The sequence below is a fragment of the Panulirus ornatus genome, chromosome 2 (assembly GCF_036320965.1).
Source record: "Panulirus ornatus isolate Po-2019 chromosome 2, ASM3632096v1, whole genome shotgun sequence".
NCBI lineage: Eukaryota > Metazoa > Arthropoda > Malacostraca > Decapoda > Palinuridae > Panulirus > Panulirus ornatus.
Window position 1 is genome coordinate 54932778 of NC_092225.1, and position 13567 is coordinate 54946344.

Genomic DNA, 13567 nt, shown 5'->3' on the forward strand with positions numbered 1-13567 from the left:
TTAATTCTGGTACCATCTTTTGTTGCTCTCCTTTGGACTTTCTCTATTAGCTCTTTGTGCTAATTCAAGGTGCAGTGACCAAACTTCAGAAGCATGTTCTAGTTTCAGCCTCAATGTATGAAAAGGGCAGCATGCTGAATATTTTCTTGTACATGAAGACAATGCAAATATTTGCTAGCAGACAGTTGGTCTCCTTAACTAATCTCCTCCAGTGGGACTCTGGTGAAAACGTTAGGAACAATGTCTACTCCCAACTCTCTCTTAGACACAGATTCCTGCAACTTATTTCCTACTAGATGATATGCATACTGAGGCCTGCTTTGACTGTAGCCTATCCTCATTGCTTTACATTTGCTCAGTTTGAACCTCATCATCCATGAATCAGGAAAACTTTGGAGTCTGTGAAGGTTCCCTTGTAACTTGATGCAATATGGCACACTTTTCACTTCCCTCATGACCTTTGCATCACCTGCAAACACATTCAGGTTGAAATCCACACCTTCAGGCAGGTCACTTAGATATCAAAAAGATTAATGGTCCCAGAACAGAACCCTGCTGGTGGCCTACCTCAATCTATTCCATGAGGGATCCTCTGATGTGCATCCTATGTTCTCTTTCATTCAGGTAATCTATCCATCGAAGGTGTCTTCCCCAGTGATTCAACTTCAGCCTCCCATGTTGTACTCTGTTAACTACTTTCTGGCACTCGATACAAAAAATATAACATGCCTTTTTTCTTTCTCTGGTACTGAGCTCTCTCTCTAGTAGAAATCTAAGATGTTCACCATATACAACCTTTTTCTAAAACCTATGATTATCTTTTTTAGTACTTTCACAAACTGCACTTATCGGGAAGAATCAGCCTGTAGTTCTGAGCCTCTTCCTGGCCTCCTTTCCTATGGATAGATATGATTTTCCACTCCTTAGCACTTTTCCTTTCTCCAATGACAGCTTGACTAGCATTTCAAGAGGTCTGTCAAGTGTAACTACACATCTTCAGCACATGTTATGAAAGTACATCACCATCATGGTGCTTATACACATCTCAATCCCTTTTATTATCTTCTCTCTATTCCACTTCACAGGTGAGGGGACTATCGAGTCTTTCATTGTAAAAACACTTCAACTTTAGCTCTTTACATATCCTCACATCATCCTCTACAACTTTTTCCTCTGAATCCCTACACCTATTAGCTGCTCTGTAACAGATGAATTTATTAAAAAGTTTTGCAACTTCTCCCGACTTGCTCAAAATATTCTTTTCAGTCTCCTTTATCCTTCTATATCATTCCTTGTTGATGGACTGGAGTGCCACTTATATCTTCACCCCAAAACGTTCCTTTAATTTTCAACATCTTTTACTGAAACATTCCTCTCTCTTTTTTAACTTTCCTGTATTTGGGGACAGAGGTACATGTTCAAACTCCTTCACCTTAAATTTTAAAGAACCATTCAGCACAACACTCAGGTTCCTAAACTCAATTTCCCAATTCATTTTACCATAGAAACTGTCAAGTTCTTTTTAGTTTCTAAGTCTTGTCTCATCTCTACTCTTTTATCTTACCTCATTTACCACATAATCAAACTTAAGCATTGCAGCATTACATGATCACTTTTTCCAACTGGTGCATGCAAACATATGTGACAAGATCTAGTAATGAGGGTGTATCAGTACCTCTCATCTTTATGTGCTCTCTGACATGCTGGGATAAGATATTTTCCTGTATGCACCAAGAACTTGTGTCTCTATGATTCCTTGTCACCAAAAGAATCTTATTTCCCTGTCTATCTCTTCATGAATTCCCCCATCATCAGTACTTGTTCATGATCATTAAAATTCTTTAGAAAATTGTATAACAACACTATGCACCTCTTTCCAAAATTACCCTTTCAATTATACAGCTTGAATGGGCCACAACTACATTCTGAAACTTAAGAAGGTTATTTCTTAGCAGTGGAGCAAATCCTCTCTATATCAATCTGTGTTTTAGTCCTTTCCTGTAACTGATCACCGGCTAAAATTATTCCTCCAGCACCTCCTTGCCCCTTACTGTCAACAGATTCTGTGTGTATAGTCTTTTCCTCTGACTGATCAGCCTCTAGGCCAACTAGAAAATATCAATCTTACGTCATTTGCTTTTTAATGAATTCACCTTTCCTTCGATTATATACCTCCTGAATTGCAAATGCTAAACTGATACTGTTCACACCAAATGGCTGTATTTTCCAGATCCTTATGTTCCTCTCTCATCTTACAACACCTAAATGAAACTTGAACTGATTCCCGTATGTGTAATTACTTGGTTACTTATATGTAATTACCTACGGTACTGTATGGAGGTTACACTCATTTGGCCCCCATCTCTTGAACATTCTCTTTCATTCAACTTTTTATGTTTATGTATACTGTCTGTATTAACTATGTCCTACATCATCTTGTTCCATTCGTTCACTAGTCTTATATGATAAAATTATTTCTTTACATCTACGGTGACAATTTTCTTGCTTAACTTTGTATTATGTTCTCTGGTTTCTCTATCCCCACATTTCTCAAGTAACTATTTAATGATTATGTCATCAACCTTAAAGTCTGCGATAAGGTCACTCTTCCATTAAGGGTAACTCAAAAGCCTCTAGCCTTTCTTGGTAGTTCACTTCTCTTAATTCTGGTACTAACTTTACTGCCCTCCTCTGGACCTTCTCTATTAGCTGTTTGTGCTTCTTTTGGTGTGGTGACCAAACCTGAGAAGCATATTCTAGTTTTGGCAAGTAGTAGATGGAAGGCAGCCAATGACCAGGGAGGTATGTTACCAGAACTACCCACCTGGGTATCAGGACAGTTAGTGACATATGCTTAAGTGTGCCAGCACTTTGGTGGTTGTCACGTTGCACTCCTCTGATCCAGGTAGCTGTTTTCTTTTTTGCCTCACTGACATGTGGACCACTGGCACTCTGTTCATAAACATTCAGTCTCTCTTGTTACACATAACACTTGACAACACTTAACTCTGGATTTTCCTGTGGTGATAACTATGTGCAAGCCCTGCCTTTTGGAAAAATGGTAGGAGCATTAGACAGAATTAGTAGGTACAAACATTTAGGTTGGATTATTAGGTAGAAGCAACAGGTAGGAGCATTACATACTAGTAGTTATTAGGAAAATTAGATAGAAGCCTCTGCAAACACTGCACCAGACTTGCCCTCTGCCAGTGGCCTGTTCAGGGGGAGGCACTAAAAGCTTAGAAGCAGCACTGGAGTTCTTTAGTTATGGAGACTCTTGCCATGGCCACCCCTCTGAGGGAGTTCCAATTCTAGTTTTCACCTCATGCAAAATATGAACAGTTTGCTGAATACTTACTTATTCATATACTTGAAAGCTATTCTAAAATTTGCCAGCAGATAGTCTGTCTTAACTTTTCTCCTAATGTGCGAGTCTAGCAAAAGTTTGGCACAATGCTGATGCCCAAGTATTTCTAACACACAGAATCCTGAAGCTTACTTCCACCTACAAAAAATTCTTTTGCTGTGTCCTATCCTCATTAATTTTTATCTGCTCAAAGTGAACTTCATCAACCATGTGTTAAACCAACTTTTGATTCTATTAAGGTCCTCTTGTGAGATGATGTAATTCTCACTTTTCAGTTTCCTTAGTACCCTTGCATTATCTGCATTTATTTCAGGTAGGACAAAAACCTTTGTGCAAGTCATTCACATAAATCAAGAAGAGTAACAGTCCTACAACAGACCCCTGTGGTACCCCAATGCTCACATCAACCAATGGAGAAGCCTCCTCTGACATGCATCCTTTGCTCCTTTCCACTTAGATGATCTATCCAGTTCCTGCTTGGTGGTACAACTTAATCAGCCTCCCGTGAGGTACACCATCAAATGTTTTCTGGCAGTCCAGATACATACAATTCACCCAGCCTTCCCTTTAGTCTTAGACTTGCAGAAATCTAAAAGGTTTGTTGTACATGACCTTACTGTGCCGTTTCTCAATTAGGTAATTTCTCCTCAGCAGAAATTCATCTATTTGTTTTCTAATCACCTTTTCCTGAACCATACAAATCACACTTATCAATGACCAGTTCAGTGCCTATTCCTAGTCTTCTTTCTTATATATGTGTTAGACTTGCCATGTGTCAGTGGCCTGCTAAGGGTGAGGCACTAAAGGCTAAGAAGCAGCACTGGAGTTCGCTAGTTATGGAGACTCTAATGCTGTGGTCATCCCCTTTAGGGAGTCCCAGAAGGGAACAAGCATCAGATATATAGACAGATAGACCACTTTCCATTCCCAATTCTACCCGTCTCCAGTAGCATCTTAAACATTATTTTCAACAGGTTTACCATGCAAATCTGCAACCATCTCCAGCAGCAAATAGGACATAATAGCATCAGGACCATAAGCCTTGTATGGATCAAGTCCATATAATATTTTGTTATCCTTTCTAGATATCTTCCAATGCAAAGAACACTTTCGTGCAGGTAGTTTAGTTCCTCACATATCATTACATCATTCTCAATATTTCTTCCCTTTCACTCCTAATAAGCTGCTCTTTACCTGACAACTGACAAATGAATTAATGGAAAAGTCCTGTTCTTTCCAGCCGTGTCAAAAGTATTCTTTTCAAAGTTTCTGTTTCTCCTTTCATTTCTTGCTCTCTTGTGCCTTGCAAACGCTGGCTGTCTGGAATGCTATCTATATTTTTGTCACTAAACATCTTGACGCTCCTTTGCTTTCTGATATTTTTCCATAAATCACTTTTCTCTTTCATACCTTTCCCTCTATATCTAAGACAAAAGGTCCCTACTTCTTTACTGTAAATCTGACAGAATGTCACAACAAACCTGGTGTATAATATATATAATATAGGATACAATATCTAAAATATAAATTGTATATGTGGGTGTGTAATTACCTATTTGTACTGTACTAGGAGGGAGTTTTACATACGTGGAACTCTATCTCTTGAACATTCTCTTATCAAATAACTTAATTTTATGGGTGCTGTCTGCATAACTATGTTTTTATTCATTCTATTCCATTCATTCAACTCTCTTGTACTATAAATGTACTTCTTTACATCTTTTATGACAAGTTTCTTGCTTAATTTCACATTAGGTCCTCTGGTTACTCTACCCCAACATCTCTCAAAGAACTCATCAATGTCCGCATCATCAATTTGCTTCAAAAACTGAAAAAGTTGTAATCATGTTACCCCTCACTCTTCTTTCTTTGAAGGTGGGTCAATCTAATGCCTCTAGCCTTTCCCTGTAACTCAACTCTCTTGATTCTGTTACCATCTTTGCTGCATGTAATTACTAATTCGTACTAAACAGGGAGGAAGCTTTACATTCACTGTGCCCCATCTCATAAAAAAAGTATCAGTCCCCTAAGCCCAATGATTCTGTAAATGAACACAATACAATATGCTGAATAGTTTTGGTCGGGTTGGTATTCCTGACTATGAGTTACACTTTTCCTTTCTTCTTGCACCTGATAATCACCATGTCTGCAGTACATCACCTACTATCACAATGTAATGAAGTAGGATGAACTGTGATACCATGTGCAAAACCTCTAACGTCATGTGCAACCCCACTGATTTAAGCACCTTTGATATGTCAGCCCCAAAGAATGGGTTGCCAAATAGGAACATAACATTACTATGTTCGCATGGCCCAAGGTTACAGTTGAACCCCTTTGAACAAAATATGAATTGCAATGATCCAACTTTACATTCATTTGCAAGTAATTAAAGTAGTATCATACTGCTATATCCAAATACAATGCCATTATGATTTACTGTTTTGCAATATTATTTCTACCTTAAATGATGAGGTCAAAATTGATTCATGCTGAAACTCTTAACATTTTCAGATACGCATTATGAGACAATGCCATCAAGTACACCCATGGGATTGATAATCACTAGAGAGATACTATGAGGAACAAAATGCAGGATCACGCCCTTGCATGTCATTGGCCTAAGCAGGAAGAAGACAGCTTGGCAGTTCCCAAAACACAGTAACCTGGTGGATCAGGAGGCATGCTGTCACAGGCACCACCAAGGGCAAGCCACAGAAAGGTCACCCTTGCTGCACAACTGTTGAGCAAGACAGGGCCATCACAGCTGCCATTAGTGATGATCCTTTTAACTCTAAAGCCACAATACATGCTCAACAAGAGTTCAGATGCAAAGAGCCAACAATCAGAAACAAATCACATACTAGTGGTCTGTATGGCCGAACACCAGCATGCAAACCAAAACCGAGAGAACTCAACATGGAGCAATGTATGGAGTACATTCTAGAATATGCCTATACACCTCTTAGCTTCAGGGATAATGTCACAGTCTGCATTGGTAAAGCTTTTTTGCATACGATGCCAGGGTTTCATAGCTGTAGTGCAAAATAAACAAAGAAAATATCTTTACCCTCTCTCTGTCTCATTTCCTTAACCGTGTCTCTCTCTGTGACTGTGTGTTTTGTGTTCTTTATGCTTGTAATGAAATATATTCACAAGAAAATATTTACACATCAAATAATTCCATGTAAAGTCATAAAATTGTAAAAACTCTACAATCTAATGTTTATCTTTCTGTTGTATTACACTACTCCAACACCATACAACATAAATAAACACTACTGCATTTATTATTCGGTATGAAGTAAAGGTCTATCATACCTTTTAACGCATTATCATTCTTACATATCACTGTAATCACATTTATAAACAAGACTATCATGTAGTGCAATGCGACTTGAGGCAACCGGCAACTTCACGTGACACAGGTGTTGTCGCAATGTCGTAATCTGCTGTGGAGTTGCTATGTGGAGCATAGAAACAAGTATATTCTTAATGGAAGATCTGCTTCATCTACTAATCATGCTGACATTCAATGTGTTCAGACATATCATGCAGAACACATGAGAGCTTTTCGCAGAAGTGGCACACATCTGCTGGAATATTTAGTTGGATTCCACAGGTGGTATTGGGACACTAGCTTATGATGGCATGGGATGGTTCATGAGGGAGAAGTATGTGGAGATGTAGGAAAAGGTGCTTCTCCCTTTGGTGAGGACACTGGTGTTCCTTGATGCAACACCCTTTTTCCCATACACAAAGAAAATGTCATCAAATGCTGGTTTCATGACCCTCTAGAGACTACACTGTAGCTACAGCCTTCAAAATCTCCAGACCTCAACCTCATAGAACACATCTGGGTAGCAATAACCATGAGGTGTGCTCATCACATTGTCATCCAGCATAGCCACAAAGCTGAGGTCAACAGAACATTGTTGACTTAGGAGAAACTCAGAGCACCAGAGACACAGGCATTGGTGGCCTCTATTCTCCACAGGCCAAACAGTGTCACTTAATACTGTTAGCTAGAAAGTCTAATTTATCAAGTAATAAAGATATCTATGAATATTAGTTTCATATCCTATAAGGCATTGCCAATGCCTACCACTATACAAGTCATTATATTATCAACATATGACAGAATTATTACAGGAACCTGTTTTTCCAATGAATTTTGGGTACTAGCATCATCCACGGATTTCCAGAAGAAAAATTCTGACTCCCATCGACATATTTTTGCTACATCAACATATTATTCTATCAAAGATGGAGCACAGCAACTCACCATAAATAAAACATAAGCCAAACAATAACTGGCAACCTCACAGATACTATGAAAGCAGGTCTACCAAATTAATACATGTTACACAATTACTGTTCAGAAGGTTTTGTACGTTGTGATATACCATATCAATGAGAAAAGGGGGCTGATACTTTTTTCGGGAAGTGTACAACTTTAATCTTACATATGATGTCTGCATTAACATAGTCCTTTGTAATTCTATTCCATTCATCCACAACTTGCACTATAAAAGTACCCCCTTACATCTTTTTTAAAAGTTTCTTCATTAATTTCATGTAATGGCCTCTGACTCCTCCATCCCAACACCACTCAAAGAACTGTTCACTGTCTGTCATTGTTCTGTTCCAAAAACTTAAAGGACATCATTAATTCATCTCTATCTCTTCTCTCTTCCTTGTAACTAAGCTCTCTTCATTCTGTTACCTTCCTTGCTGCCCCCCTTTAGACCTTCTCTATTAGTTCTTTGTGTTTCTTTAGGTACAATGACCTAACATGAGAAGCATAATGCAGTTTTGGCCAAATGGAGGATATGAGCAGCTTGCTAAATATTTGATATTTGCCTGCAGACGTTTCATCTCTACTATTCTCCTGATGTTGGACTCTGGCAACAGTTTAAGGTCAATATCAACTCCCAAGTCATTCTCACATATACAACCCTGAGGCTTCTTTCCAAATGCATAATAGTCATAGTGAGGCCCTTTTTCACTCTGTCCCATCCTCATTACATCTGCTTGGGTTGAATTACATACATCAACTGTGTATCAGACCAACTTTGGACTCTGTTCCAGTCCCCTTTTAAGATGTTGCATTCCTCCACACTTTTCAATTCCCTCATGACTTTTGCATCATCTACAACCATTCAGGTAAGGGTCCATACCCTTAAACAAAACATTTATACTTTTCAAGAAGAGTAAAGGTACCAAAACAGAACCCTCTGACATATGTGAGAGTGTGAGTTTGTGTGTGATTACTGTTTTTGTATTATGGGGAGAAAGTTTTATACTTGTACTGCCCAGCCTCTTAAATTTGTATATAAGTACCATGACTTGACTCCTCTGTATGTATGAACACCCAAACACCTTAGCCTATGCCCGGTACCCATTATATCGACTGCCCCCAAGGAGGATGAACGGCTGAGAGGACTGTGGACCAGCTGTCATGACCAGGATTTGAACATATGTGGGTTTGATCCCAGGCAGCACGTGCATGTGCGACAGTCAGTAACTCTAACTGCTACATTACTAAGGTGAGTGTGTGTGTGTGTGTGTATGTGTTTTAAAAAATGGTCATATGTGTGTGAAAAATCTGATGCCAAATGAACATCGACCAAGACATGTCATATTATAACAATAAATTCTATAATTAGTATATAATATAAATACAGGGACTAAAATTTTACTGCAGTACTCTAAAGCAACAGCATCAGTAACGGACATGGGTGAAGAGAGAGTACAAGGATAAGAAGATTCAACATCTACATAGTTGAAACAGTCTCGAGATCTGTGTGTCGAGTGGTACCCTCTGGTGAGTATGAGGAATAAATGCTCCTGGTGACCACCTGGTTAAGAAGATTCCTGGGAGGAGGCCGCCTACGGTGGCAGCAGCAACGACGCGCACAAGAGCGGCATGGGGTTCCAACCATCCGCTTCATTGAACGTCGGAAGTTTTTGGACATGAAGCAGTATATGATGGGGTTAATGCAGCAGTGCACAAATGGCAGAAGGATGAATACAATGTTGAAGTTGTAGAAAACCTGCCAGAGAACCAATAAAATTGTCAGTTTGTGGGAATTATATATGAAACGAATCAAACCAACAGCAGCTGTGCCTTAGCTTTAAAATGGCAAAAAACACCTGTAAAATTTTTAAATGTAATATATCTAGTGTATTTCTCCACTAATGAATGAAAACCTTTGGTAGCATCAAAGTGAAATGAGGTATCATGGTAATTTCAGGCAATATTTCTTTCAACAACAACTGATGTCTTTTCTCATTAGCACTCACTGTAATAATATTGTCATATACTTTATAAGGCTTCTGTAAGGATGCAAGAAACATCATATACAACAGAATCACACTCTATCCCTCTCATACATTATACCCAACAGCAGATAACAAATATCTAATCCCTAGTTTTTCTTTCCTTTATAACTAAAACCATGGCACTGCATCACTCACATGGTGTGTCCGTGCTGAGGGAGAATAGTGCTACTAGCTAAGGAAAGCTGGATGACTCCCACGATCCCCTTGAATGTCTACTTTCTCCCTTGATATCATTCTTCTCTCTGAAACCCACCTGTCCAAGGCTATTTTTCCTTTATACTATCAAAATTTAAACTATAACCTCTACCTATATTTATACTCTGAGGGTAGTGTCTGTGCTTACTGCAGTACAATTACAACTATTGCTTGCCTCATGGATCTTGGGTCCCTCATAACTTCTCTACCCTCAATTACTTCGCCTTTATATACTGTATATTTCCCCCTAATTCCTCAAGCTATATAAAACTATTTGACTTCTTGCCATGAAGCAATGTTGTCTTCATATCGATGAAATGATATACCCTATGCACAGGATTTTTTGTACATCACAAAGATTGGTTATGTGATACTAGGATGATCCCAGAGGAACTGAGGTTCTTTTTCCTCCTTGATGTAAACAAACAATTAAACACCAAATACAAGCTTCCAACTGTCACGACCACTCTTTCAATTCACTCAGCCTCTTTTTACCTCTGATCCTACAATCTCATTTCTTGCTTCAACTGGGCATTCCCAATCTCTATCCCACCCATAAAACACCAACTCTGGAGCTGTGGGAGAGGTCAGCAACCATCCTTGTGCAGCTTCTTTACTGACTTTCCTTTGTACAAGTACAGCTTCAATGGGATAAAGGCAAGTGTTCAAACTACAGGGTGTATGTTTGCTGAGTATTCCTGAGAAAGTATATGGGAGAGTATTGGTTGAGGGGGTGAAGTCATGTATAGAGCATCAGATTGGGGAAAAGCAGGGTGGTTTCAGAAGTGGTAGAGGATGTAAGGATAAGGGTTTGCTTTGAAGAATGTGTGTGAAAAATACTTAGAAAAGCATATGGATTTGTATGCAGCATTTATGGATCTGGAGAAGGCATATGATAGGGTTGACAAGAGATGCTTAGTGGAAGGTCTTAAGAGAATATGGCATGGGAATTAAGCTGCTAGAAGCAGTGATAAGTTTTTACGAAGGATGTAAGGCATGTGTACGAGTAGGAAGAGGAGAATGATCGGTTCCCAGTGGTCAGTCAGCAGCAGGGGTGGTTAGGGGTGCGTATGCAGTCTGTTGGGGATGAAAGGGCCTGGGAAGTGAGTCAGCTGCTGTTCACCAATGATACAGCTCTGGCAGCTGATTCGAGTGAGAAACTGCAAAGTTGGTGACTGAGTTTGGAAAAGTGTGTGAAAGGAGAAAGGTGAGAGTAAATGAGAATTAGAACAAGGTTAGGTTCAGTTGGGTTGAGGGACAAATTAACTGGGATGCAAGTATGAATGGAGAAAAATTGGAGGAAGTGAAGTTTGTTTTAGATATCTGGGAGTGGACTTATTAGTGGATGGAACCATGGAAGCCGAAGTGAGTCACAGGTTTGGGGAGAGGGCGAAGGTTCTGGGAGCAATGAAGAATGTGTGGAAGAGAATGTTATCTCAGAAAGCAAACATAGGTATGTTTGAAAGAATAGTAGTTCCAAAAATATTCTATGGTTGCAAGACATGGGCTATAGATAGGGTTGCATGGAGGAGGGTGGATGTGTTAGAAATGAAATGTCTGAGGACAATATGTGGTGTTAGTGGTTTGATCGAGTAAGTGAGAGAGATGTGTGGAATTAATAAGTGTTGTTGAGAGAGCAGAAGAGGGTGTGTTGAAATGTTTGGACATATGGAGAGAATGAGAGAGGAAAGATTGACAAAGAGGATGTAAGTGTCAGAGGTGCAGGGAACAAGTGAGAGACCAAATTGGAGGTAAAAGGATGTAGTGAAAAAGATTTCGAGCAAACGGGACCTGACAATACAGGAGGGTTATAGGTGTACAAGGAACAGAGTGAATTGGAACGATGTGGTATACCAGGGTCAACATGGGCATGTGAAACGTCTGGGATAAACCATGGAAAGGTCTGTGAGATCTGGATGAGGGTGGGGAGCTGTGGTTTTGGTGCATTACACATGACAGCTAGAGACTGAGTGAGAATAAACGTGGCCTTTTTTGTCAGTCTTCCCAGTGCTACCTTGCTGAAGCAGGGAGTAGCAATGCTGTTTTCTGTGGGGTAAGGTAGTTCCAGGAATGGATGAAGGCAAGCAAGTATGAATATGTACATGAGTATATATGTCTGCGCATATGTTTATATATTGATATGTATATGTACATATATACATATCCCTGGGGATAGGGGAGAAAGAATACTTCCCACGCATTCCTCACTTTTCATAGAAGGTGACTAAAGGGGACGGGAGCGGGGGCTAGAAACCCTCCCCTCCTTGTATTCTAACTTTCTAAATGGGGAAACAAAAACAGGAGTCATGTGGGGAGTGCTCAATCTCCTCGAAGGCTCTGATTGGGGTGTCTAGATATGTGTGGATATAACCAAGATGAGAAAAAAGGAGGGATAGGTAGTTTGTTTGAGGAATGGAACCTGGATGTTTTGGCTCTGAGTGAAAAGAAGCTCAAGGGTAAAGGGGAAGAGTGGTTTGGGAATGTCTTGGGAGTAAAGTCAGAGGGTTAGTGAGAGGACAAGAGCAGGGGAAGGAGTAGCACTACTCCTGAAAGAGGAGTGGTGGGAGTATGTGATACAGTGTAAGAAAGTAAACTCTAGGCTGATATGGGTAAAATTGAAAGTGGATGGAGAAAGATGGGTGATTATTGGTGCATATGCACCTGGGCATGAGAAGAAAGATCATGAGAGGCAAGTGTTTTGGGAGCAGCTGAGTGAGTCTGTTAGCAGTTTTGATGCACAATACCGGGTTATAGTGATGGGTGATTTGAATGCAAAGGTGAATAATGTGGCAGATGAGGGAATAATTGGAGTACATGGGGTGTTCAGTGTTGTAAATAGTAATGAGCTTGTAGATTTATGTGCTGAAAAAGGACTGGTGACGGGGAATACCTGGTTTAAAAAGAGAGATATACATAAGTATACATATGTAAGTAGGAGAGATGGCCAGAGAGCGTTTTTGGATTACGTGTTAATTGATAGGTGCGTGAGAGAGACTTTTGGATGTAAATGGGCTGAGAGGTGCAACTGGAGGGATGTCTGATCATTATCTTGTGGAGGCGAAGGTGAAGATTTGTAGAGGTTTTCAGAAAAGAAGAGAGAATGTTGGGGTGAAGAGAGTGGTGAGAGTAAGTGAGCTTCGGAAGGAGACTTGTGTGAGGAAGTACCAGGAGAGACTGAGTACAGAATGGAAAAAGGTGAGAACAAAGGATGCAAAGGGAGTGGGGGAGGAATGGGATGTATTTAGGGAAGCAGTGATGGCTTGTGCAAAAGATGCTTATGGCATGAGAAGCGTGGGAGGTGGGCAGATTAGAAAGGGTAGTGAGTGGTGGGATGAAGAAATAAGATTATTAGTGAAAGAATAGAGAGGCATTTGGACAATTTTTGCAGGGAAATAATGCAAATGACAGGGAATGTATAAAAGAAAGAGGCAGGAGGTCAAGAAAAAGGTGCAAGAGGTGAAAAAGAGGGCAAATAAGAGTTGGAGTGAGAGAGTATCATTAAATTTTGGAGTGAAAGAGTATCATTAAATTTTGGGGAGAATAAAAATATGTTTTGGAAGGAGGTAAAGTGCGTAAGACAAGGGAACAAATGGGAACATCAGTGAAGGGGGCTAATGGGGAGGTGATAACAAGTAGTGGTGATGTGAGGAGATGGAGTGA

At 39.8% G+C, this 13567-nt stretch overlaps 1 protein-coding gene across 2 annotated transcripts in view; it reads right to left on the reverse strand.

The window, feature by feature from the left end:
- Positions 1-880: 880 nt before the first annotated feature.
- Positions 881-13567, reverse strand: part of LOC139756542 (galanin receptor 2a-like) — a 175539-nt gene continuing 162852 nt past the window's right edge. For both annotated transcript variants that reach the window (XM_071676115.1, XM_071676106.1), the window contains exon 8: positions 881-9423. In XM_071676115.1, the coding sequence (XP_071532216.1) occupies positions 9145-9423 (279 nt within the window). In that variant the 3' untranslated portion in view covers positions 881-9144. The remainder of the gene's footprint in view (positions 9424-13567) is intronic.